Here is a 23,450-nt window from a genome sequence, read left to right as displayed (position 1 = left end):
TTTTAAAAAGGTTTAGGGAAGGTCCTGAAAAACGAAAAGTGCTTACTTTTAAGTCTAGCTTTCTCAGCCGGATCCAGAGCAGCCACGGGCTCGGAAACTCGAGATGGGAAACCTATTCCCGTTTTATTCACAGCTCGAACTCGGAAGATATAGGAACGACCTTCGATCAATCCAGTGACAGGAAAACGGGCAAACTTCACAGGTGTGTCATTGCACTGCGACCAGCTATCTGTGCCCACCTCACACCTAAAGGAATGAGCGTGATTGACAAAAATATTAAAAGAAGTATGGCTTAATGAATATCTCCAGAGCTGCAGAATCACCCAGTTGTTTCAGATCTTCTCCCTATAAAATATCCAAGTCGGGCGTGGCTCGCTAGCTGGTGAACTGCATGCAGGCACTCCGTTTCATTCAAATGCACTGTGTCTTCTTTACCAAGAGGAAAGAAGCCTCAGGTCCTTCCTGAACTCATAAAAAGCAGGCATCTGAGGGGCCTTGTGTAGAAAGCAGAGGGGTTTGGGGGTTGCTGGGATAAGCAGATAAATATCTCCAATCTTAGCATTGGAGAAGATCCCCAAACATCTCCCCAGTTGATGCCTTCAATTCTACCATTAGTGACTTCTTTGTCTTCTTTAGGTATTTTCTTTGAAAAACAGAGGTATTATTGAGAAAATTGGCGTCTTAAAACCTAACTATTTGCACTGTAGTTTGGAAAAGAGTTCACCATATTTTCTCACTTCATGGTCATTCCATCCTGTGTAGAGGGTAAGAAGGTTATTGTGAAGATGTTTGTTTCTTTAACAGAAGAGACTGATGACAGGTGGGGAGATGCCCAGTCCTGGCAGGGGCAGATTGAGTGGGTACTTGGAAACACTGATTTCTAATTGAGTGCTTTTACAGCAGTTGGTACCTGGGGATGGAGTGGGTCATTCCCAGCAGACAAATATGACAGCTCATATCATGCTGTTGGCCTGATCAACAAAGCTTTAGGGGTTCAACATGTGATTAAATTTACAGCATTAGGATTAAGCAGCTCTTACTTTTTTTATGAGCAGAGTGCTGTACTTTTAGTTCATATCATTTCCCCAACATGGGCTCTATGTCCAAAATGTGTAATTCCCAAATGATTCTCAGGGGCGTGGGGGTTGCCAGTGGCAGGACAGAGGTGGCTGGTGTGGGGGGTTTATCTCCCCTCCTCACAATCACCTTCCTCTCTTTGATATGGACAATAGACAATTTCCTTATGTAAAGTGGAATAGACAACTTCCTCACTTTCCTTATGTAAAGTGCTGTCAAATGTGGCTTCAATCCCTGCCTTCCATCATTTCCCCTAATCCTCCTTGGTAGAAATTCTGGAGCTGCTAGGGGTTTGGGGAGGTGGGGCTGTGGCAGAAGCTGATAGGGCCAGGACAATTCTTCAATCTACACCTGTCTCCAGAGATTCTGCCAGGACTCAGCCTCTTCTCTGTGCAGATACTGCTATGCTGACCCAGTGACACTAGAGCATCCTTCCTAACCTCATGTGGGCAGAAAGAAAGGTGGAACTCACTGCTCCTGACACTTTCCGCAGCACGTTGGAGCAGAAAGAACACAAACCTACAGCCAGGCTCACATCTGAATTCTAGTTCTGCTACTTATCACCCACGTGATCTTAGGTGAGTTAGTGCTTCCTCACTGATATGTGGTCTTGGGCCTCATTTCCTACTTGAAATAATAGCAACGACCTTAAAGGGTGGTTATGGGTTAGTGGTTAATATATGCGGAGTGTTTAGAACAGTGCCATGCACACAGTAAATGCTTAATAAATAATAGCCACAAGGTGGGTATTTTCACTATGACTAAGGTCAGAGGAGAACAAAATGTACTTATTGTCCCTGGCCTTTCACTGGTCAAAGTTTAAAAATCCCCTGGAAATGTGCCAAAGACAATAAAGCACAAAAAAGAATATATCTAAACCTTCACAATTCGTCACTACTAAATGATGAAATGTTGTGGAAGCATTAGTTCACATGGATGGTTAAATAGTATATAATTTATTAGAAATATTTCTCACAAATAGTTCTGAGCACAATTGCATGTATTTATGTACTGCGAAGTTCAACACACCCTTGGTGCAAACCCATTGTGCTAATATGACACAGATTATCCATCTCTAGTGATTTCTACAATGAGATTTCATTACTCAAAAATGAAAAGAGAATTGGAACAATGATCTGAATAGAAACCAAGTCAGAGAACAATGTTATTTAGGCCAAATCTAAATTTGCTGTCTGTATCGTCCAAACTCATGTCATAATTAATGTGTAAAGCCCAGTTACTATAAATATCAGAGCCTCTAAATTTTGGAGAATATAGACAAGAACTTATAGATAGTGAATAATTTGCTTCTATTGATTTTTTGTTGTTACTTCTTTGTATAACTTGAAAACACATCCTGAGGTAGAAATAAGACTTTGGTAGTATTACCAAAGTAAATATTCTTAAATTATTGACATATTAGGAATATGGACATTATGCTGAATTCCAATGATTTCATTTCCAAGGTGGCCTCTATGAGGTCTACAAATTCATAGCATTCTTGCCAAATTAGTGACATAAGCTGATAGCCAAATTAAAAAAAATTCATCTTTGGAATTTAGGTAAATATTTAATTCATTTTTGGAACTTTTACCTAAATTCCAAAAAAGAATTTTTTGAATTTGACTACCAGCTCATGTTACTAATTTGGCAAGAATGCTATGAATTCATAGACCTAATAGAGACCTAACAGAGGCCATCTTGGAAATGAAATATATATATATGTATATATATCTACCTACCTATTTATCTAAGTTCCAAAGATGAATTTTGTGACACTATGATATGAGCTGTCACATTTGTCTGCTGGGGAGTGACCCACTCCATCTGCAGGTACTAACTGCTGTAAAAGCACTCAATTAGAAATCAGCGTTTCTAAGTACCTACTCAATACACACACACACACACACACACACACACACACACACACGTATTTATAATGGGTATATATACCCATTTAATATATATATGTAGGTACCATTATATGTATGTGTATATATGCATGTATGTATATGTGTGTGTAGATATATACATACAGAGAGAAAGAGAGAGCGAGAGACTGAGACAGAGACAAATAGAGAAAAAGAAAGATGAAGAGAGATACAGAAATAGAACAGGAGGAGAGGAAAGCCAGAAAAGAAAATATTTCCACTAGAAATGATGGGAGAAATCAAGCACGCATCTCTATGACCAAATAACTGTAATTGATGTTAGCCTAAGCACTAACTTATCAATAAAATATCCGAGAATAGGACTCCCTCCATCGACAGCTGGCTGTTTCCAGGAGATGATGATATAATCTTTGTTGGCCTCCAAGCACTTCACATCCAAGGGAGCAGCTGGGGCTCCTTCAATCTCTGCATCAGCATCTGTGGAGACAGAGAAGGATCCCATTAACCCTCTCAGACATGCTGTCAGTCGGCAGGCAGAGGTCTCAGCGCACATGCTTCTTACCACATCATCACAGTGGCTCAATCTTTGGCCCCAACGCAGCAAGCATCAAATCTTGCTATTTTTTTTTTTGAGACAGAGTCTCACTCTGTCACCCAGGCTGGAGGGCAGAGGTGTGATCTCAGCTCACTGCAAGCTCCATCTCCCGGGTTCACACCATTCTCCTGCCTCAGCCTCCTGAGTAGCTGGGACTACAGGCGCCCGCCACCACGCCCAGCTAATTTCTTTTTTGTATTTTTGGTAGAGACGGGGTTTCACCGTGTTAGCCAGGATGGTCTTGATCTCCTGACCTTGTGATCCGCCCGCCTCGGCCTCCCAAAGTGCTGGGATTACAGGCGTGAGCCACCACACCCGGCCAAATCTTGCTATTTGTTGACCAACATAACAATGTGTGTTTTTCACCTTCAGCAGGAAGAACATTGTGTCAGAAAATAGAAAGTGCTCTGAAAAGAACCTATGACCTTTGCCTCATGGTCCTTGTGGCCCAAAATGTTCCAAAAGAAAATTAATATAGAGATGCTGAAGACTGCATTCAGACAAGTCAGTTGTGCCAGAAAGTCTGTTCTCATGACATTGATTGTGCAACGTTGCTAAGAAAAACTAAGAAAGGCTCCCAAGGGAGACAAATACCCCTTCTGGAGGCATGCACAAGAAAATACGAGTCATAGAGCTTTGCCAGTCCCTAGGCAAGACACTACCATTTTGAAAGAGAAAACATTCGTTTTAATCAAATGATTGTTACCAAACTGAAGACACTTAGGAAAAGAACTCCAATGCAATACTCACATCTGAGCTTAGTTTATCTGAGTTTAGTAAAAGTCCGGGATAATACAAGAAACACTACAATCCCTTTTTATGAAATGGGATCCCCTGACCACACGTCCCCTCAGGCACAGCTAAATTAGTGAATCAGGGCTGTTTATAGGAGGGAGAGAAGGGGGAATGAAAATATTCAGTTAGTAACCTTTTAAGTGAGAATAATTAAGACAAGAGGCAGGGTCCCTGGGGGTGGAGGCCCACATTTGCCAATTCCTCCTGGCATTTGACCAACGCTTTCATAAACGGAGTTAGTAGAAGAGGCCGAGACATGCAGGAGCCACTCACTCAAGGGAAAGCACCCACGTCGACCAAACAAACACTTTCTTTCCCTATGATCTACATTCTGTAACTCTTATGAGTTACAAGGACATTTGATAACATAGCAGAAATATCTGTCTACTTCTGCATTTAATAGATTTGCATTATCTGTGAAGAGCTCAAGCCACTTGGGTTTTGAACATTCTGTTTCTTGTTCTGTGAACCAGCAGGAAAGCATCTAGGCAAATATCTCCTGCAGAAGTGCTATAGGAGAATGTAACTAACTCATTGTGCCTAAAACTTAATGCAGAATCTCTGCGTGCCACTCAGTGGTAAATGAGCATTTTGATGAGGAGACACTTCTTTCTTTCTTTTTTTTTTTTTGAGACTGAGTCTCGCTCTGTCTCCCAGGCTAGAGTGCAGTGGCGCGATCTCGGCTCACTGCAAGCTCCACCTCCCGGGTTCACGCCATTCTCCTGCCTCAGCCTCCTGAGTAGCTGGGACTACAGGCGTGCACCACCTACGCCCGGCTAATTTTTTTTGTATTTTTAGTAGAGATGGGGATTCAACGTATTAGCCAGGATGGTCTCGAACTCCTGACCTTGTGATCCGCCCGCCTCGGCCTCCCAAAGTGCTGGGATTACAGGCGTGAGCCACTGCGCCCGGCGAGACACTTCTTTCCTTCCAGGCTTTCAGAGCACTGGATGGCGGAGAGTGGGGCTGCTGATGGCAAAGGCAGAGCAGAGCTGCAGAGGAGGTGGGGATGCTGAGGCTGACATGCTTGGGCTGCAAAAGAGGCATTGCTAGAAAGCCATCAGCTACAAGAGGGACAGCTGGCAACCTCTAGCCATGTCCTTTTGCTAACGGCCTATACCACAACAACCAGGAGCCCCCGCATTGATAGAGCAGAGCTCAGTGAGCTGGGCATCCATGGCATAGATGCACGATGGCAGGAATACGCTGTAATGGAGCCTGGCAGACAGCGGGCATTCAGGAAGCCATTGTTCAGCATTTGTATAGCATTGCTTGGAACTGAGGTGGGCTTGACAATCTTCCAAGTTACTCAGGCATTCATTCTCTCATTCATTCATTCTCTCATTCATTCATTCAGTACTCTTCTAGGTGTTAACTGCAAAAGTTAAAAAATAAGGATCCTAGCTGGGTGCAGTGGGTCATGCCTGTAATCCTAGCACTTTGGGTAGATCACTTGAGCCTAGGAATTCAAGAGCAGCCTGGGCAACATGGTGAGACTCTGTCTCTATGCATTTTAAAAAAATAGCCAGGTGTGGTAGTGCGGGCCTATGTTTCCAGTTACTTGAGAGGCTGAGGGAAGAGGATTGCTTGAGCCTGGGAGGTAGAGGCTGCAGTAAGCTATGATTGCGCCACTACACTCCAGCCTGGGTGACAGAGCAAGACCTTGTCTCCAAAAATAATAATAACAATAATAATAATAATCCTTCTTTTTCTCAAGAAGCTATGATATAGTGTGAGAAACAAAACATACTTGGGATGACAAGAGGCAGCTGTGAAGCAAGGAAACATAGTATTTGGCTTCTAGCAGCTGCTACACAGTGTGGGGCCCACAGCACCCTTCAGACAACATTAATTCTCTTCTACGCCTCTGCCCTTCCCTCTCCCATCCCTCCAAATAGCCAAACTTTTTATAAGTTTGATTATTAAATCAAAGATTAGCCTACTACTCTTTATATTTTGACCTCTGACACAGACTATTAATAACTTTTTGCAAAATGTAAGTAATTCTATTGCCTTTATTGTAAAAGTATTATATATATTTTATATGAACTATATGACAATCAAAAAATATGTTAAAATCCCTTTTGTACAACCCAGAGATAACTACTATTACCATATTGGCCTAAATCTTTCTAGACTTTTATTCTATATTTATAAACTCAGAAATGATTATTTTTGAAACAAAGTGATTGTACTATATAGTTTCACGTAAGCTGTTTTTTCTTGATATATTTCCATATCAATACATGTGGGTAGACATTGGTTTTCATTGCTGTGTGGTATGTCATCGTTTCATGGAGCATCTATTATACTTTACTCTACAACTTGCATATTGGTGAATATCTATATTTCTTCCAGTTTTCCCCCAAACATTTTTTTCACCTCTGTCCCCTTAGTTCTTAGAACTAGAATTGTTGGAAATGTGTGTTTTTGATATTTAGTGGCAAAGAGCCTGAGAAAAGTTGAACCAATTTATACTCACCAGCCACTGCAGCAGTGCCTGTTCCTCCATTCCTTTACCCCAGTGGATTTCAAAAAACTTTACATCTTTTCAATATGATAGGAAAAACAATCTCATTTCAATTTTCTTTCTTTCTTTCTTTTTTTGAGATAGGGTCTCACTCTGTGGCCCAGGCTGGAGTGCAGTGAGGCAATCATAGTTCCCGGTGGCTTTGACCTCCCAGGCTCAAGCTCTCCTCCCTCTTCAGCCTCCCAAGTAGCTAGGATTATAGGCATACTCCACTATGCCCAGCTAATTTTTTTATTTTTTGTAGAGACAGGGTCTCACTGTGTTGCCCAGGCTGGTCTTGAACTCCTGGGCTCAAGTGATCCTCCCACCTGGGCCTCCCAAAGTGCTGGGATTACCGGCATGAGCCACTGTGCCCAGCCTCATTTCAATTTTCATTGTTTTGATTGCTAATGAAAATTTTTTCATATACTTATTTGCCATTTTCAATTCTTCTTTCATGACATTTTAATGACATCCTTTATCACTTTATTATTTCTCTGTCTCTCTCTGCATGAGAGAGAGCGAGAGAAACAGAGAGTGTGAAAAAAAAGAAAAGAGAAAGAGAAGGAAAGAATACATCAAAGCCTCAAGGAATACGTAATAAAATGATAACACTGGATACCTGTGGGCGGCAGACTTACGGATGGCTTTACTTTTTATTTGTTAAATTTATATTATCTATTTTTTTCACAATGAATACATATTATCTATGTAATAAAATCTTGGCCAAATGTGTACAGCTCTTTACAATGTGTTTCTGCAGACATATGGTGCTTTATACACTGATCGTTCTGGTGTGGAAGCTGTTTTCTAAGCTGTAAGAATATCAGAGCTCCAAAACAATGCCCTGAAGTGACCTCGTGCAGCTCAATGAATACAAAGTTTTTTAAAAAATAAAATATTATTTAAGCAATGGTAGTTTCTTACAAAGTTAAACACAAATTTACCATATGACCTAGCAATTCCACTTGTAGGTAGATACCCAAGAGAAATGAAGATATAGGCCTATAAATATGAACACACGTTTATAATAACCAAAGAGTGAAAACAATCGCACTGTCCATCAGCGGGTGAACGTATAGGCAAAAGGATGCATATCCATGTATTGGAATGCAATTTAATAGAAAAAGGAACAATATGTCTTACAACATGAATGAACCTCAAAACATGTAAAGCCAAAGAAGGCTGACATAAAAAACCATAGAGATCCAGAAATGTCCAGAAAGACAAATCTATAGAGATAGAAAGTGAATTAGTAGTTGAGGTAGACTAGACTGGCTATGGGAGAGGGAAATAGGGAGGAGAAATCTTTTTGGAGGTGATGTAAATTTTCTTTCTTTTCCTTCCTTCCTTCCTTCCTTCCTTCTCTCCTTCCCTCCTTCCTTCCCTCCTTCCCTCCTTCCTTCCCTGCCTGCCTGCCTTCCTTCTCTCTCTCCCTCTCTTCTTCTCTTTTCTTCTTCTCCTACTTCTTCTTCTTCTCCTTCTCCTCCTCCTCCTTCTTCTTTTCCTCCTCCTCCTCCTTCTTCTTCTTCTCTTCCTCCTCCTCCTCCTTCTTCTTCTTCTCTTCCTCCTCCTCCTCCTTCTTCTTCTCTTCCTCCTCCTCCTCCTTCTTCTCCTCCTCCTTCTTGTTCTTCTTCTTCTCTTCCTCCTCCTCCTCCTCCTTCCTTTCCCTTCCTTTCCTTTCCTTTTCTTCTCTCTCTCTTTTTTTTCTTTCTTTTTTTTGAGACAGGGTCTCGTTCTGTCATCCAAGCTGGAGTGCAGTGGTGCAATCACCAGTCATTGCAGCCTCAACCTCTTGGGCTCAAGCAATCCTCCCACCTCAGCCTCCTGAGTAGCTGGGACTACAGGCATGCACCACACCCAGCTAATTGTTTTCAGTTTTTGTAGAGATGGGGTCTTGCCATGTTGCCCAGGCTGGTCTCACACTCCTGGGCTCAAGAGGTCCTCCTATCTTGGCCTCCCAAAGTGCTGGGATTACAGGCATGAGCCATTGTACCTGGTCAACATTTTCTAAAAGTGGAGTGTGGGTAATGGTTGCCCAACTCTGTAAATATACTAAAAAGCACCAAATTGTATACTTAACATGAGTGAACTTTATGGTATGTAAATTATATCTCAAAAATATGCTTTTAAAAACCTAATATATATCATTTAAAATACATTTGTAAGTGAAATCTTTTTCTAAAGATTGTAAAATTCACAATGCAATTGCTGAAATTTACCTTTCCAATTTTGCCTTTTCCATTTATCTTTTCAGTGCTCTCACATCAACCTCTGATAAACTGAGAATCTTTCCATTTCCTTAATTTGTGGATTTGAAAGCTGGCTTAAGTATAAATTTTAAATTGGAACACCTTCACCCCATCCATAGTTAGTAACGTGGAGTCTGGCCTAAACCTGGCAAAGAGGCACCATTCTGGGTGTGGGCACTGAGAAATGTTGAGGAACCCTAGACTGGGTCAGGGTTCCTAGAAAAAGTTCATGAAGGAAGGACCATAGCATGACAAAGGTTTTTGGAATAGCCAGCAATGTTCTCTGGCTCTGGTAAAACAACGGAAAGTGGAAGCAAAGACTTAGCTTAGTTCATCCTCATCTAGCCAGGTTGATCCTGGTGATTTGGCTAAATGAACGCACTTGCTAATTGCAGTGTGTCGGTTCTCACTGCAATTTTCCCACAAGGCCAGCTCCTGTCTTCCCTGACGATATAGACTTTTTCATGATGCCTTTGTGGTGGAGAAAGCCTTATATGCTTTTCAGATGTTTAGATATTCAGGTATCTATACCAGTTGCCAGTCTGGGACAGAATTCAGTGGTCATTTTTACTGTTCAATGCTGATGTGGTGTGGCCTGCTAACTGTCCCCAGCAATCATTCTTCCTGCTTCCTTTTAGTACTAGGACCCCTGAGCGTTAGCAGGAAACATGGCTGGCTAACAAGAGACAGTACATGCTAGCTCCCCTCACTGTGAAGTGTCTGCATGTGCTAAGTGTGCACCAAGCAGAAGTGATGGGGGCAATTCGGCCTCTGCCCCTCCACTCCCTTTCTTTCTCCTCCCCATAGGCTGGGATGAGAACCTGGGACAGTACCCCAGGGCACAGTGCAATAACAACATAGAGGGGACCTAGGAAGAGGCATCTGGATCATACCCAACTTTCACATACAAGAGAGAAACAAATCTTTTGTTATTTCATTTCAGCAGCTTAGTCTAGATCCTAATTAAAATCCTGGGTTAGCCACTGGAAGACCTATAACCTAGTTCCACTTCTGCTTCTAATTAACTGAAGTTTTTGGTAAATTACTGTACTTTTTTGAACCTCAGTTTCTGCATCATAAAATTAAGGGGTTGTACTAGGATGAGAATTCTAACATTTTTTGAGCCATTGACCCCTTTGACAAGCCGGTAAAGCCTAGAGGTCCTTCTGAGAGTAATGCATTTACACACATAAAATAAAATGCATGTGATTACCAGAAAACCTAAATATATTGAAATACAGTTCTAATCATAGACCTTTTGGAAGTCTGTGGATCCCAGTTGAGTACTCAAAATGTTTATGAGTTTATGATTCTATTTAGTGTAAGAGAGATAAAAATGAGCTAGTCTACCTGCATTGTTTATATTTTAAATTTTCTCTATATTATGATGCTTTAACATCTTAGACACCTTTCTGGCTAAGGAGGGCCTGCCTTCCTGAGGCGAGCCAATTCTTAGGGCCCAGAGGGGAGCATGACTGATATGCAAACTAGCCACTTCAGCCACACCTCCTTTATCTGGCCTGTAGAACCCAGGAAACAATATTGTTCTGCCTTAATCATCCCCGGGGCCAGACACCAGGCAAGTAGGGACCACACCTGTAACTTACAGCCTACTGAAATTATTTGAACTAGCCAATCCTAACTTGTTTACTTGCCCTGCTTTCCCTACCCAAGGAAACTCCAATAAAGGGCTTGGTCTAGGCACTCCTTTGCTCCTTCTGCCCCTTCTGACTCATGACTGACACTGGCACTTTCCCACGTGTCCCAGCTGTTCCTGTTCTAGGACCTGTGAGTATTATAAACATTGTTTTCTTGTGCCTCTCCTGGATCTCTTCTTATGACTGCACCTGACTAATCATGCCATAAAAAAACACAGAACACTACCCTGGTAGCCTAAAAGTGCTAATGGTCTTCCCAAGTGCTAGGATCCCGTGGAGGAATAATATTCCACATGTGCATATCCAATCCATTTAAGACACCACTGAAAAGGCCGGGCGCGGTGGCTCACGCCTGTAATCCCAGCACTTTGGGAGACCGAGACCGGTGGATCACGAGGTCAGGAGATCGAGACCATCCTGGCTAACACGGTGAAACCCCATCTCTACTAAAAATACAAAAAAATTAGCCGGGCATGGTGGTGGGCGCCTGTAGTCCCAGCTACTCGGGAGGCTGAGGCAGGAGAATGGTGTGAACCCAGGAGGCGGAGCTTGCAGTGAGCCGAGATGAAGCCACTGCACTCCAGCCTGGGTGACTGAGACTCCCACTCAAAAAAAAAAAAAAAAAAAAAAAACCACACACCACTGAAAAAAAGAAAGACTCCTAAAGTCAACAATTTTGGTTTGTCTCAAGAATTAAGCTGAAACCCCTTGCTTCCTAGTTCATCAAAACAGAGGCTATAAAGTTCAGTTATGGGCCAAGGGACCTGAAATGAAATAATAAATTTACTCTCTGAAATACACATTAAAGACTTACACCCAAAATAACAGATCCCTCTTTTGCAGCAGCTTCCTTAAACTGAGATGGCTGGTATCATTAGGATTTAGCATCTCCACTGGAACAGTCATAGGGAACTGTACTAGCGGCTCCCTGAAGACGAAGAAAGTCCTGATATTAATGATGGAAACATGGTCTGGAAAATGGTGACTTTTGAGTTGGTGCCCTCAGGGCTCACCTTTTACACTAGGTCTACTTTTTTTTTGTTTTTCTTTTGAGACAGGGTCTCACTCTGTCACCCAGGCTGGAGTGCAGTGGCATAATCTCAGCCAACTTGAACTTCTGCCTGCCAGGCCCAAGCCATCCTCCCACTCCAGCCTCCCAAGTAGCTGAGACTACAAGCGCGCACCACCATGCCCGGCTAATTTTTTGTATTTTTTGTAGAGATGGGATTTTACCATGTTGCCCAGGCTGGTCTTGAACTCCTGAGCTCAAGTGATCCACACATCTCAGCTTCCTAAAGTGCTGGGATTACAGGCATGAGCCACTGGGCCTAGGTCTATTTTATTGGAAACGAATATATTCTTATTCAATGTAATCTGCAAGAATTTCCTTTTTCTTTTCTTTCTTTCTTTTTTTTTTTTGTTTTGTTTCATTTTGTTTTGTTTTTTGAGACGGGGTCTTGTTCTATCACCCAGGTTGGAGTGCAGTGGTGCAATCACAGCTCACTGCAGCCTTGACTTCTCGGGCTTGAGTGATCCTCCCTCTTCAGCCTCCCAAGTAGCTGGGACCACAGGTGCATGCCGCCATGCCCAGCTAATCAAAAAAAATTTTTTTTTGTAGAAATGGGTTCTTGCCTATGTTACTAGGCTGGTCTTGAATCCCTGGGTTCAAGAGATCCTCCCACCTTGGCCTCCCAAAGTGCTGGGATTACAGGCGTGAGATATTGCACCCTGCCAGAATTTTGAAATGACTCTTCCATCATTATGAAACATGTTTGAACTGTTTTGTAATCAAAAACTGCTTTGGCTTCAGTGTACTAAATATTGTTAGGTGTTTTGTTTTTTGCTAGGACTTACCTCGAACAAAGACATAAGCACTATATTGTTCATAATATTCTCCCATCCGTACACGGATTGTATAGAGGCCTTCATCTTCTTTGTTGAGATGGGAAAATGTCAGCGTTGCCCGCTCTCCACTCCAAAGTGTTTGCACCCATTTTGATGGAGAAAGAGGTACTCCTAGAAATATTTTAAAAGTAAGCAAATTAACTTATTTTTGTTTTATAACTTCCTTCTTGTCTCCCCTCCATTCCTCTCCTTAGCCTTTTCTATAATGAAAGTAATTTAACTACTAGAGGAAGTCTCTAGGACTTTGAGCCATCCTGATATGTTTACATTGGTAAAAATACTGGACCAAAAGTAAGGGGATAAGGGGCAGACACATAATCTGCAGGGGCCTCGTGTAAAATTACATTACAAGGCCCCTTGTTCAAAAAGCAGAGAAAAAGTGCAATTAAAGGTGCTAAAATATGTCTTCTTCCTTTAAAAATATTTTATTACTTATAGTAATGTAATAGGGGTAATACAAGTTGCAAAAAATCGTATTTTGGTGCCATAATTGTATATGCAATCAATAATAATACGTTACTAGTAGGAGACCTTGATTGATAATAAGATATTGCTGTCTGCTTTTCTGCAAATTCATTTATTAGTCATCAAAATTTATACTTTTAGCAACTTCATTTTAAATCAATATAATCAAAAGCAACATCAGTAACTATTTATAAATGCAAGCTCATGAATTAATTCCCATAATTTTTTTAGAAGGAACTTTCTGCTGATGTAACTGTTACTGGAGCTGTTAAGAAAGTTATATAGGCTATGACAACATTGGGTTAACTTTCTGAGAAACTATTTCAAAATATAAATTTTAGTAATCTAGAACTGATGACTCCAGATTCTAGAACCTAGAATAAAGGGACAATCTAGAATCTAGAATAAAGGGACAATTATTCTAAAAAGATTTAACTCTTCATACAAATCAGTTTCATGTAAATCTCTATTTAATTTTAAGTGTGAATTTATACAGTTTCATTTTAATGCTTTGTCCAATATGGCTTTAACCTATGGAGGTGATACTACAAGCCGAACATGATTTCATGATTTGTATAAAATTCAGGATGCCTGTTTATGTATTCTATTACTGTATCTTCAATTATAAGTGGTAATTTTAAAACTGTCTTCCTTGTTAATAATAGGCTTATCCAAAGTTTCATATGAAAATGTTCTTTTCCATCAAATGCTGCAATCTTTAAATGTAACTTCTAATTCTAAGCCTCAAAACCAGAGATTCAAACCTCCTTGAAGAATTCTAATAACTGCCTTATGTGCTTTATTGCAGTGTCTACATGTACACTTTTATTTTATAATATTTTAGTGACAAAATTTACTGTCCTATTGCCAGCAGTTCCTGTCCCCATGCTCAGGCCAGGAGTTAATATTTGTGCCGATCCCACAGAGCTGAGTTCTGGGGAAGGCCAGGCAAGCTGGCCCCACACTGTGTGTCCCTATGCTGCCTCCACGCCTAGCCCCTTCTCTCCTCTGCAGCCATGGGACCCATCACCACTGCTACTGCTGCTGGTGCCACCACCATTGCTAATTCCAGTCTGGCCTTAGGTCCTGGTCTCTTTCATCACCTTGGAATGCCATGGTGCCACAGACTGCCCCAAGTGCTCATGTGCACAACTGAAGACCACACCTGCAGCTTGGTGCTCACACTGCCTACTACCCACTGCCCACTGTGCCCAGGAGCCTGCACCTACATTTGTCTGCACTGCCATTCCCGTATTTCCTCCGATCATGTGCATGTGCCATAGTCCCACTGGACTGCATGTATAAAACACAAGATCAAAGATAAAGTGATTATGAACTTCAAGGGGTGACAGCAGAGCATTAAATGAAGCCCAGATCTCTTGGTCCTGTAAAATGGCACCGTTCACAGGCCCAAAAAGTCAGCTCTGGAGAGGAGCTATATTTCAGTCTGATCTCTTTCTATCTCAAGTCTTTTTTTTTTTTTTTTTTTTTTTTTAATTTGAGGCGGCGTCTCAGTCTGTCATCCAGGCTAGAGTGCAGCGGTGTGATCTCAGCTCATTGCAACCTCTGCCTCCCGGGTTCAAGCGATTATAGTGCCTCAGCCTCCTGAGTAGCTGGGATTACAGGCATGCACCACCACGCCTGGCTAATTCTTTTTTTGTTTTGTTTTGTTTTTTTAGTAGATATGGGGTTTTACCAGGTTGGCCAGGCTGGTCTCAAACTCCAGAGCTCAAGTGATCTGCCCACCTCAGCCTCCCAAAGTGCTGGGATCACAGGCCTGAGCCACCGTGCCCAGCTCAGTCTGATCTCTTTCACTAACTAATTATGTAACTTTCAGGGAAATTACTTAACCTCTCCATGCCTTTGTTTTTTTACCTGAACAAAACGGAGTTTAAATAATAAATAGTCATACAAATAATAGTAATAAAGTACCTTATAGGACAATACCGCAAGGCATTATCATTTACTATTTTTTCTTTCATTTTTCTGTATTTTTCCAAAATTTATTTTCTAAAACAATTAAACAGAAAAATTATATGATAATCTTACTAGTACACTACTAAATATGTCTGGAATTTTAAAGTTTTTAAGAGCTTTAAAACATAATCGTCTCTATAAATAAACCTAGAGAAAACTTTAAGATAAATTAAAAGGGATGATGAAAGTCCCTAGGCCTTATTCATTGCTCTCTCCACGACACATCTTCTATTAGCTAGGAGCTAGCATGGGCCTCGCAGATATGTATGTACGGGCAAATTCAATTTCTTAAATTTCAATGCTTTTTTCAATACCTAGGCATAAAGGGAGGCAGACAAGTCAGAGAAAGTTCAAGTTTTCTCAGGAGGCTTTTTGTCTGTGTTAGACCTAATACAGACAATATAAAAGGAGGCACATGGTAGTGAAAAGATCTCCAGGCTTAGAGTAAACACCAGCAGGTCTGGAGGTCTCCCGTGGCAAGAATTTGACTGTGTGATTTGGGGCAATCCCTTATTCTCTTCAGACAGTTTCTATATCTTGGTCTATTCTATGAGATACTCTAGTATAGAAACTTAGTGTATTTGGACCTGAGATTTATTGTTATTTTATTTTATGTTTTTTGTTTTGTTTTGTTTTGAGATGGAGTCCCACTCTGTAGCCCAGGCTGGAGTGCAATGGCGCAATCTTGGCTCACTGCAACTTCTGCCTTCTGAGTTCAAGCGATTCCCCTGCCTCAGCCACGCAAGTAGCTGGGACTACAGGTGTGCGCCACCACGCCCGGCTAATTTTTGTATTTTTTGGTAGAGACAGGGTTTCACCATGTTGGCCAGGCTGGTCTCAAACTCCTGACCTCAGGTGATCTGCCCACTTCAGCCTCCCAAAGTGCTGGGATTACAGGTGTGAGCCGCTGTGCCCGGCCTATTGTTATTTTAGAAATAGCATTATTTTTCAAGTCCAATGCTTCAACTCATCAACTTGTTTTGATAGCTTTTTTGTTTTGTTTTGCTTTGACTGGGTTTTATCTGGAGTGTTACTTTAAATATACTTTACCCCAAATGGAGTTTAAAAAGGGGAAATTAAATCCTTATTTCTTTCTCACACCAAACTATCATGGCTCTAGGCCCTTTTGAAGCAAAGTGAGATTGAATTGTGATTTAAAGCCAGAGTCAGAGGAACTGACAATGGAAGGATTTTCTTTCTGTTCTACCAGCCTGTTATAATATGATGTAAAACAAAAGGATCATTTTATCTATTTTTGTGTCCTTCAGGGACATCAGTAGAACTTGGATATATTGCATGCAGAATACACTTATCAAAAATTTCAAAATTATAAAAAGCCTTTAATACGTTAAAACAAAAGTGCCAGAGTCTGAAATTCTTCTGAATGTACTCTTCTGGTTAATTAATAATAATATCAGGATTTTATTGTTTCATAAGGTTATGTTTTTTAAAGTTACATACCATTTTTATGGTATAAATAAGTCTATGAGGATGGGTATTTTACCAAATGGATTAACTTACAAAATGAATATACTTTTTTTTTTTTTGAGACAGTCTCTCCATTGCCCAGGCGGAGTGCAATGGCGCCATCTCCACTCACTGCAACCTCTGCCTCCTGGGTTCAAGTGATTCTCCTGCTTCAGCCTCCTGAGTAGCTGGGATTACAGGGGCACACCACCACGCCTGGCTAATTTTCGTATTTTTAGTAGAGACAGGGTTTCGTCATGTTGGCCAGTCTGGTCTCAAACTCCTGACCTCAGGTTATCTGCCCATCTCAGCCTCCCAAAGTGCTGAGATTACAGGCATGAGCCACCACGCCCAGCAGAATATACATTCTTTATGATTCTTTCCACATCTTACTTGTTAAAAGGAAAATATCATCTCCACAAATATGAAAGTGTTGCTACTTTGCTACACTTGTGAAAACCTTTTAATCGTGTAAAGGTAGTCCCTTCTAACTTCCAGATTCCACCAGCTCCGATAAACAGATCTGCAATCTGGTCTACAACCTTCGAATAAGAACCTAAGTGAGCATTCATTGTAAAGACTCACCATTTCTGTACCACTGGATCTCTGGCTGGAAATGTTTAATTTCAGGAGTGATGACAACACGACAGCCTAGACTCATTGTCTCTCCCTCTCTCCCAAAAGACACATCAAATTTGTCATCAAAGTGGATCTCAAACCTGGATGCATAACCATATGGGGTCACACCAACTGGGCACAAAAATAACAAATATCAGTAATTTTTTTCTTCATCAAAGAGACACAAGCATTTTAATAAGCACAGGCAGAAAGCAGTCACAGCAAAAAAAAAAAAAAAAAAAAAAGAACAAATGACCAAATGATTTAACTGGGTCAAAATGAAACTCTGTATAAGAAGTATTTAGAACATATGCATATATCATTTGTATGGAAATTCTTACTTCATTGGTTATATAAGCTAAATGCTTATTTTTATTATTGTAATGAATAGAATTTAAAGGGTCAGGTTTAATGTCTTCAATGCAAATTAATACCACATTTAGCCTAGACTTAAATCTTTAGCTGCAACATATGCACTTTGTAATTTTAGATGTTGAGTTAAACCCTACTGCTTGTACTCTTGGGACAAAATAGCCATATCCATTATTCATAAAAATGGCGTTTTTCATCTGACAAGGGATTAATAACCAGAATTTATAAGAAGCTCAAAGTACTCAATAGCAAAAAATTCAAGTAATCCAATTTAAAAATGAGCAAAAGATCTGAATAGACGTTTCTAAAAAGACATACAAATGGCCAACCGGTATACGGAAAAATGCTCAACATCACTAATCATTGAGAGAAATGCAAATCAAAATGACAATGAGATATCATTTCACTCCAATTAAAATGTATCCAAAAGACAGGCAATAACGCTGACAAAGATGTGGAGAAAAGGAAACCCTCTTACGCTGTTGGTGGGAACGTAAATTAGTACAACCACTATGGAGAACAGTATGGAGGTTCCTCAAAAAAATAAAAAATTTCCATATAATCCAGCAATCCCATTGCTGGGTTTATATCTTAAAGAAAGGAAAACAATATATAGCAGAGACATCTGCACTCCGATGTTTATTGCAGCCCTTTTCACAATAGGCCAGGATGTGAAATTAACCTAAGTGTTCAACCATGGCAGAATGAATAAAGAAAACGTGGTACATATACTCAATGGAATGTTATTCAGCAAAAAAAAAAGATTGAAATCCTGTCATTTGCAACAACATAGATGGAACTAGAGGACATTATGTTAAGGGAAGTAAGCCAGGCACAGAAGAACCGATATCATGTGTTCTCACTCAAATGTGAGAGCTAAAAAGAATTGAACCCATGGAGATAGAGAGTAGAATGATGGTTACCAGAGGCTGGGAACTGTAGTGCAAGGGGAAATAAAGAAGGGTTAGTTAATGGGTACAAAAATACAATTAGATGCAAGGAATAAGATCTAGTCTACAGTTAATAATTTACTGCATATTTTCAAACAATGGGAAGAGTGGAATTGGAACGTCCCTAATACAAAGAAATAAGACATGTTTGAGATGATGGATGCTCCAATTACCCTGATTTGATCATTACACATTGTATGCTTGTATCTAAATATCGCATGTACCCCATCAATATGTACAACTACTATGTATCCATAAAAATAAAAATAATTTTAAATTAAATAATTTTAATGGAGTTTTAAAATAAGTTGCTTCAGTTTCTTTAATGATCTGAGTGATAAATATTATAAGAAATGTCCACAGGAGAAAATGGAAAAGTTTAAAATATTCTAACTTTTAAAAATATTATTCTCAGAAATATCTTATTTACAGATTGAGTAAATGCAGCCTGCGTAATCAACTCTCCCAGGCTTTATTTCCTCTTTTCACCAAAGAAAGGACTTGGGAAAGAAACGACTGTTTATTGATGGGTTATTACATGCCAGACACTTTCACATTTGACATATCATCAATTCCTTGCAACAAATCTATGCCGTAGATACTATTTTCTTCCTCTCTTTCAGGTGGGTATATGGAAGTTCACAAAAGTAATACACACCTAATGCCAGAATTTCACAGGTAGCATGTGTGAAATTGAAATTCACACTCATAACTTCTCAACCCCAAAACTTAGGCCCTTTCTCACATCTTTTGTCCCTCTTCCTAAGACTTCTTTCATTACACTTGAAAATGCAAGCTGACATTTATTGAGTTTAACTTTGACCAAGTATTGGTCCAAGCATTTAATACCCCATATTAACAGAAATCCCATAATAATGCTATTAGGTAAGTACCACTAATATCTGCATTTTGTAGAAGAAGAAACTGATGCATAGGAAGGCAAAATAACTGACCACATTCCCCTGCAGAGCCAGATTTGCACCGGCTGGCCATTTCTGTGCTCTTGGCCAATACATTGTACTGTCTTGATTTTGTGTGTTCCCAGGTAACCCTAATCAACAGTGAAATAACCTCTTTGGAAGCACATCTCCCATCTGCCTCACTTTTTTTTATGTGTTGATGTTCACTGAGACCAGAGAGAGAAACAACTTGACAGATCTTGCACAGCGCTGGGAGGCTGGGCTGGTTCCAGAGCTGCCTTAGGGGGTAGAGGTGAGGGCTACCGCCAGATGTTCCAGACTCAGCTGGAAAGGCAAGTAGGTCCCCTAGAAACGGACCTAACTTCTAGGTTCTCTTCTGTATCTGAGATTGGACTGCACCGTCTGCGATAACTTTGGGGTTCAGTAGGAGGCACCCCAGTTTAACAACCAGAAGACAACACATCATTTCGTTGTCATGTCCCCAATCTTTTATCACATGTACTTACTATCCTGGGAAAAATGGTTTAGGGCAGGGGTTGGCAAGTCTGTGGGGCAAATCTAGGATGTCTCTTGTTTAGACCATTAAGAATGGTTTTTGCATGTTTTAGTGGTTGAAAAAAATAAAAAGAAGTACAGTATTTTGCGATGTGAAAAGTCACAGGAAATTTAAATTTCAACGTTCATAAAGAAGGTTTTATTGGAACACAGCCATGCTCATTCATTCTCCTACTGTTACGGCTGCTTTTGTGTTACAGAGGCAGAGTTGAGTGGCTGTGACAGAGACCATATGGCCCACAAAGCCTACAATATTTACAGTCTAGTCCTTTACAGAAAATGTTTGGTGACTCCTTGTTTGAAATAATGGTTTAGAATTAAAAAGACCAGGTTACACATCCCCATTCTACCACTCTGTGTTCTTCTCTAAACTGTTTCCTCATCGGCATAGCACAGATAGAAATGCAACTACTTCATAAGCTTTTGGGAAACATTAAATGAATCAATGTGTATAAAAAAGTCTTAGTACATTGTCTGGCAGAACTGATCAATAAATGTTAACTATTAGAAAAAAAGAGGAGAGAGCTTTGTCTGTGATATTTACCAACATTCCAAGCACCTAAACCCCTACCTAGCACATAACAGGTGCTTAGTAAATATTAACCAAATATGTGAATATAAGCACTCTGTTTTCTGTTAGGAACAACTGCATTCAATTCGGGGGTCATCAGAGAGGAGGCTCTGTAAGATTTAGCAATAAGAGAAGTGAGAGTGAGTTGGGCTTTCAGTCCCCGCCTTGACAGAGAAGAGGGGAAAGGGAGAAACATGGATGATGATACGGTTGTGGAGATGGGCAAGCTACATTCAGAGGATTGTGACGTGATCAATAGGCCACTCCTGGGGACACTGGGAGACAAGTCATAGGTTCAGAATTTCCAACTATTCTTTTTTTTTTTTGAGATGGAGTCTCACTCTGTTGCCCAGGCTGGAATGCAGTGGCGTGATCTCAGCTTACTGCAACCTCTGCCTCCCCAGTTCAAGTGATTCTCCTGCCTCAGCCTCCTGAGTAGCTGGGATTACAGATGCCCACCACCATGCCTGGCTAATTTTTGTATTTTTAGTAGAGATAGGGTTTCATGATGTTGTACCAGGCTGGTCTCGAACTCCTGACCTCAGGTGATCCACCCACCTCGGCCTCACAAAGTGTTGGGATTACAGGCGTGAGACACCGTGCCTGGCCCCAACTATTCTATCTCAACATAAATCAAGAGATGGGAGAAGAACATGATTCGGGATGTGCTTCTCTGTTGCTCTACCAGTCATCCCTTCTCACCCATGGGGCTGATGCCAATGATCACAACTTGGGATATTAAATGAGAAGCCATTCCATGAAATCAGTGGAGCAGGTCAGCCACAGACATCAAGCTAACCAGCCAGGTGAAAAACTGCTATCAGCCATTTTCAAAACTACCACTAATTTTTTAATGTTTGAAAACCAAGTTAGGGCTTGACTACCTTTTTCATTCTGACCACTGTAAGTATATAATTATTTCAACAACCATAAAGATTTTACTTTTATTGGTTCTCATAAATAGAAGTTCTGATGTAAATGAAATGACTGACATTCACAAATTTGCAAATTACCACTGACCAGAATATTTTTAATAGGTTTTTATTTAATCATATTTAGACTTCATTTTAGATTGTACTTTATAACTTAATGCATTTATTTATTCATTCATTATTGAATACCCACTCTGTGGCAGACCCAACCTTGCCTTCCAGTGGTTCATGGACCAGTGAGAGAGACTGACACACAACAGGTAACAGTGTACAGCCTCATCGACGTTCCGATGAGGTGCCGTGGCCTCACCCAGGACACCTAACCCTGACTGGGTAGGGTGTAGGGGCGGCAGCGGGGGTCAGACCTGCTTTCTCAAGGAAGTGATGCCCATCTGGATATTTAAGGGTGAGAAAGAGTGCTTTGATATAGTCCAGACTCGTGTGTGTGTGTGTGTGTGTGTGTGTGTTTGGTTAAGTCATTCTGCCCAGGTTTGCATAATGATCTTTCTCAGTTTAACCCAGAAAGATGTAAAAACATTTGCTATTTTTAGCCCATCATATCTGGGCTTTCATAAAACCAGCACAAAGCAATTCGATTCAGAAAGAGAACAGTAACCAAAAAATCTATAAAAATAAGTAAATAAAATAACCACAAGTACCTACTATATCCAACCTAGCATATACCATGTTATATATAGTATGCATTTATTTCAGCATTATGGACTAACTTATTATGCCATATTTTACATAGAGGTGACACTTAGTAAATGTGTTCTTAAACTTACAGCTGAGGGGCATGGTGGAAGCCCCAGCATGGAAGCGAGTCTCATCAAACTCTCCCTTATACCCTAGAGAAGAAAACAGAAACGCATGTGAACTGCTTTGTGATCGATTTATTTTAAAACAATGGGAAGAAATTTAAAAAAACACACACACACTTTGAAGAAAACAAATATAGCAAACCTACTTTTTACCACAACTGAAGCATATGCCGAAAGCTCTCCTTTAACATTCATCGCCGAGGCCCGGTACTGAGCTGTATCTTCAAAATCACATCTGAAAGAACAGATGGAAATGAATATCCATCGTAGTGACAATCCTTGTAATTACTAGCTGTTCTATCAGGGAACTCTTTGCTATCACAGCCCCCTGCAAATCAGTGGCTAACACATGGCTCTTTGGTTCTCCTGGTACAGCTATTTGTCTCTGATCTAGCTACCTGTGGGACATTACCTAGTCCAAGTGATCTACTGCAGTTTCATGCCAGCAGCATAGACTGGGGAGAGAACACCTATAGTTCACTGTGACCCTAGCCTGGGTTCGTTTAAAATGTCAAAAAAAAAAAGTCAACCAAGTGCTAGGCACATAAATTATAGAATGAACAGCATTGTGATCTGCTTACTTGTCTAAAGTTGCATTGGGAGGAGAAAATGTGCAGGCGTGTACCTTTGTAGCAAGTAACTACCCAGAGGCACACTGGAGGGCGTGGCTTTCCTGCTGTCCTGCCCTTGTGGTGGGTTTCAGTCTGGGGGCAACCAGGAAATAGGGAAGAGAAAGAAGCAGTCCCTCCGTGTAGACTCCCACAACCTCCCTGAGCCAGGCTGGTCTATGTGTTCTAGCTTCAAACTCATCTAAGTTATTTACACTTCATTTCCACTAAGGTTCAGGCCATACTTGGAATTTCAGCTCACAGCACAACACAAGAAGCGCCATTTGGATGTTCTTCTAAGTTATAATACAGAAATTGGAATGCTTATAAAAATGGGCCATTAGGGAGAGAATGGTTTCATGGAGACATGAAGAGGCTAAGGTTTCAAAGCAGGTTGTTTTATGTCTTATCATTACCAGTTTCTCATGTTCTTCATTGTTTCTCGGGGTTTAGTTTCATTTGTGTAAATTTTTTTTCTTGCTGAAATTTTACAGATATCAATAGAACCCCA

The 23,450-nt window shown here is 40.6% G+C and overlaps 1 protein-coding gene across 4 annotated transcripts in view; it reads right to left on the bottom strand.

The window, feature by feature from the left end:
* Positions 1 to 23,450, bottom strand: part of MYOM1 (myomesin 1) — a 186,349-nt gene that overhangs the window by 88,432 nt on the left and 74,467 nt on the right. For all 4 annotated transcript variants that reach the window (XM_055368518.2, XM_063699434.1, XM_031003674.3 and 1 more), the window contains 6 exons: positions 22,478 to 22,566; positions 22,296 to 22,358; positions 17,178 to 17,342; positions 12,633 to 12,794; positions 3,305 to 3,446; positions 47 to 246 (listed from right to left, as the gene is read on the bottom strand). In XM_055368518.2, coding sequence (XP_055224493.1) covers positions 47 to 246; positions 3,305 to 3,446; positions 12,633 to 12,794; positions 17,178 to 17,342; positions 22,296 to 22,358; positions 22,478 to 22,566 — 821 coding nt within the window. The remainder of the gene's footprint in view (positions 1 to 46; positions 247 to 3,304; positions 3,447 to 12,632; positions 12,795 to 17,177; positions 17,343 to 22,295; positions 22,359 to 22,477; positions 22,567 to 23,450) is intronic.

Source organism: Gorilla gorilla, chromosome 17, assembly GCF_029281585.2.
Source record: "Gorilla gorilla gorilla isolate KB3781 chromosome 17, NHGRI_mGorGor1-v2.1_pri, whole genome shotgun sequence".
Taxonomy (NCBI): Eukaryota; Metazoa; Chordata; class Mammalia; order Primates; family Hominidae; genus Gorilla; species Gorilla gorilla.
This window is presented reverse-complemented; position numbering and strand designations above follow the sequence as displayed.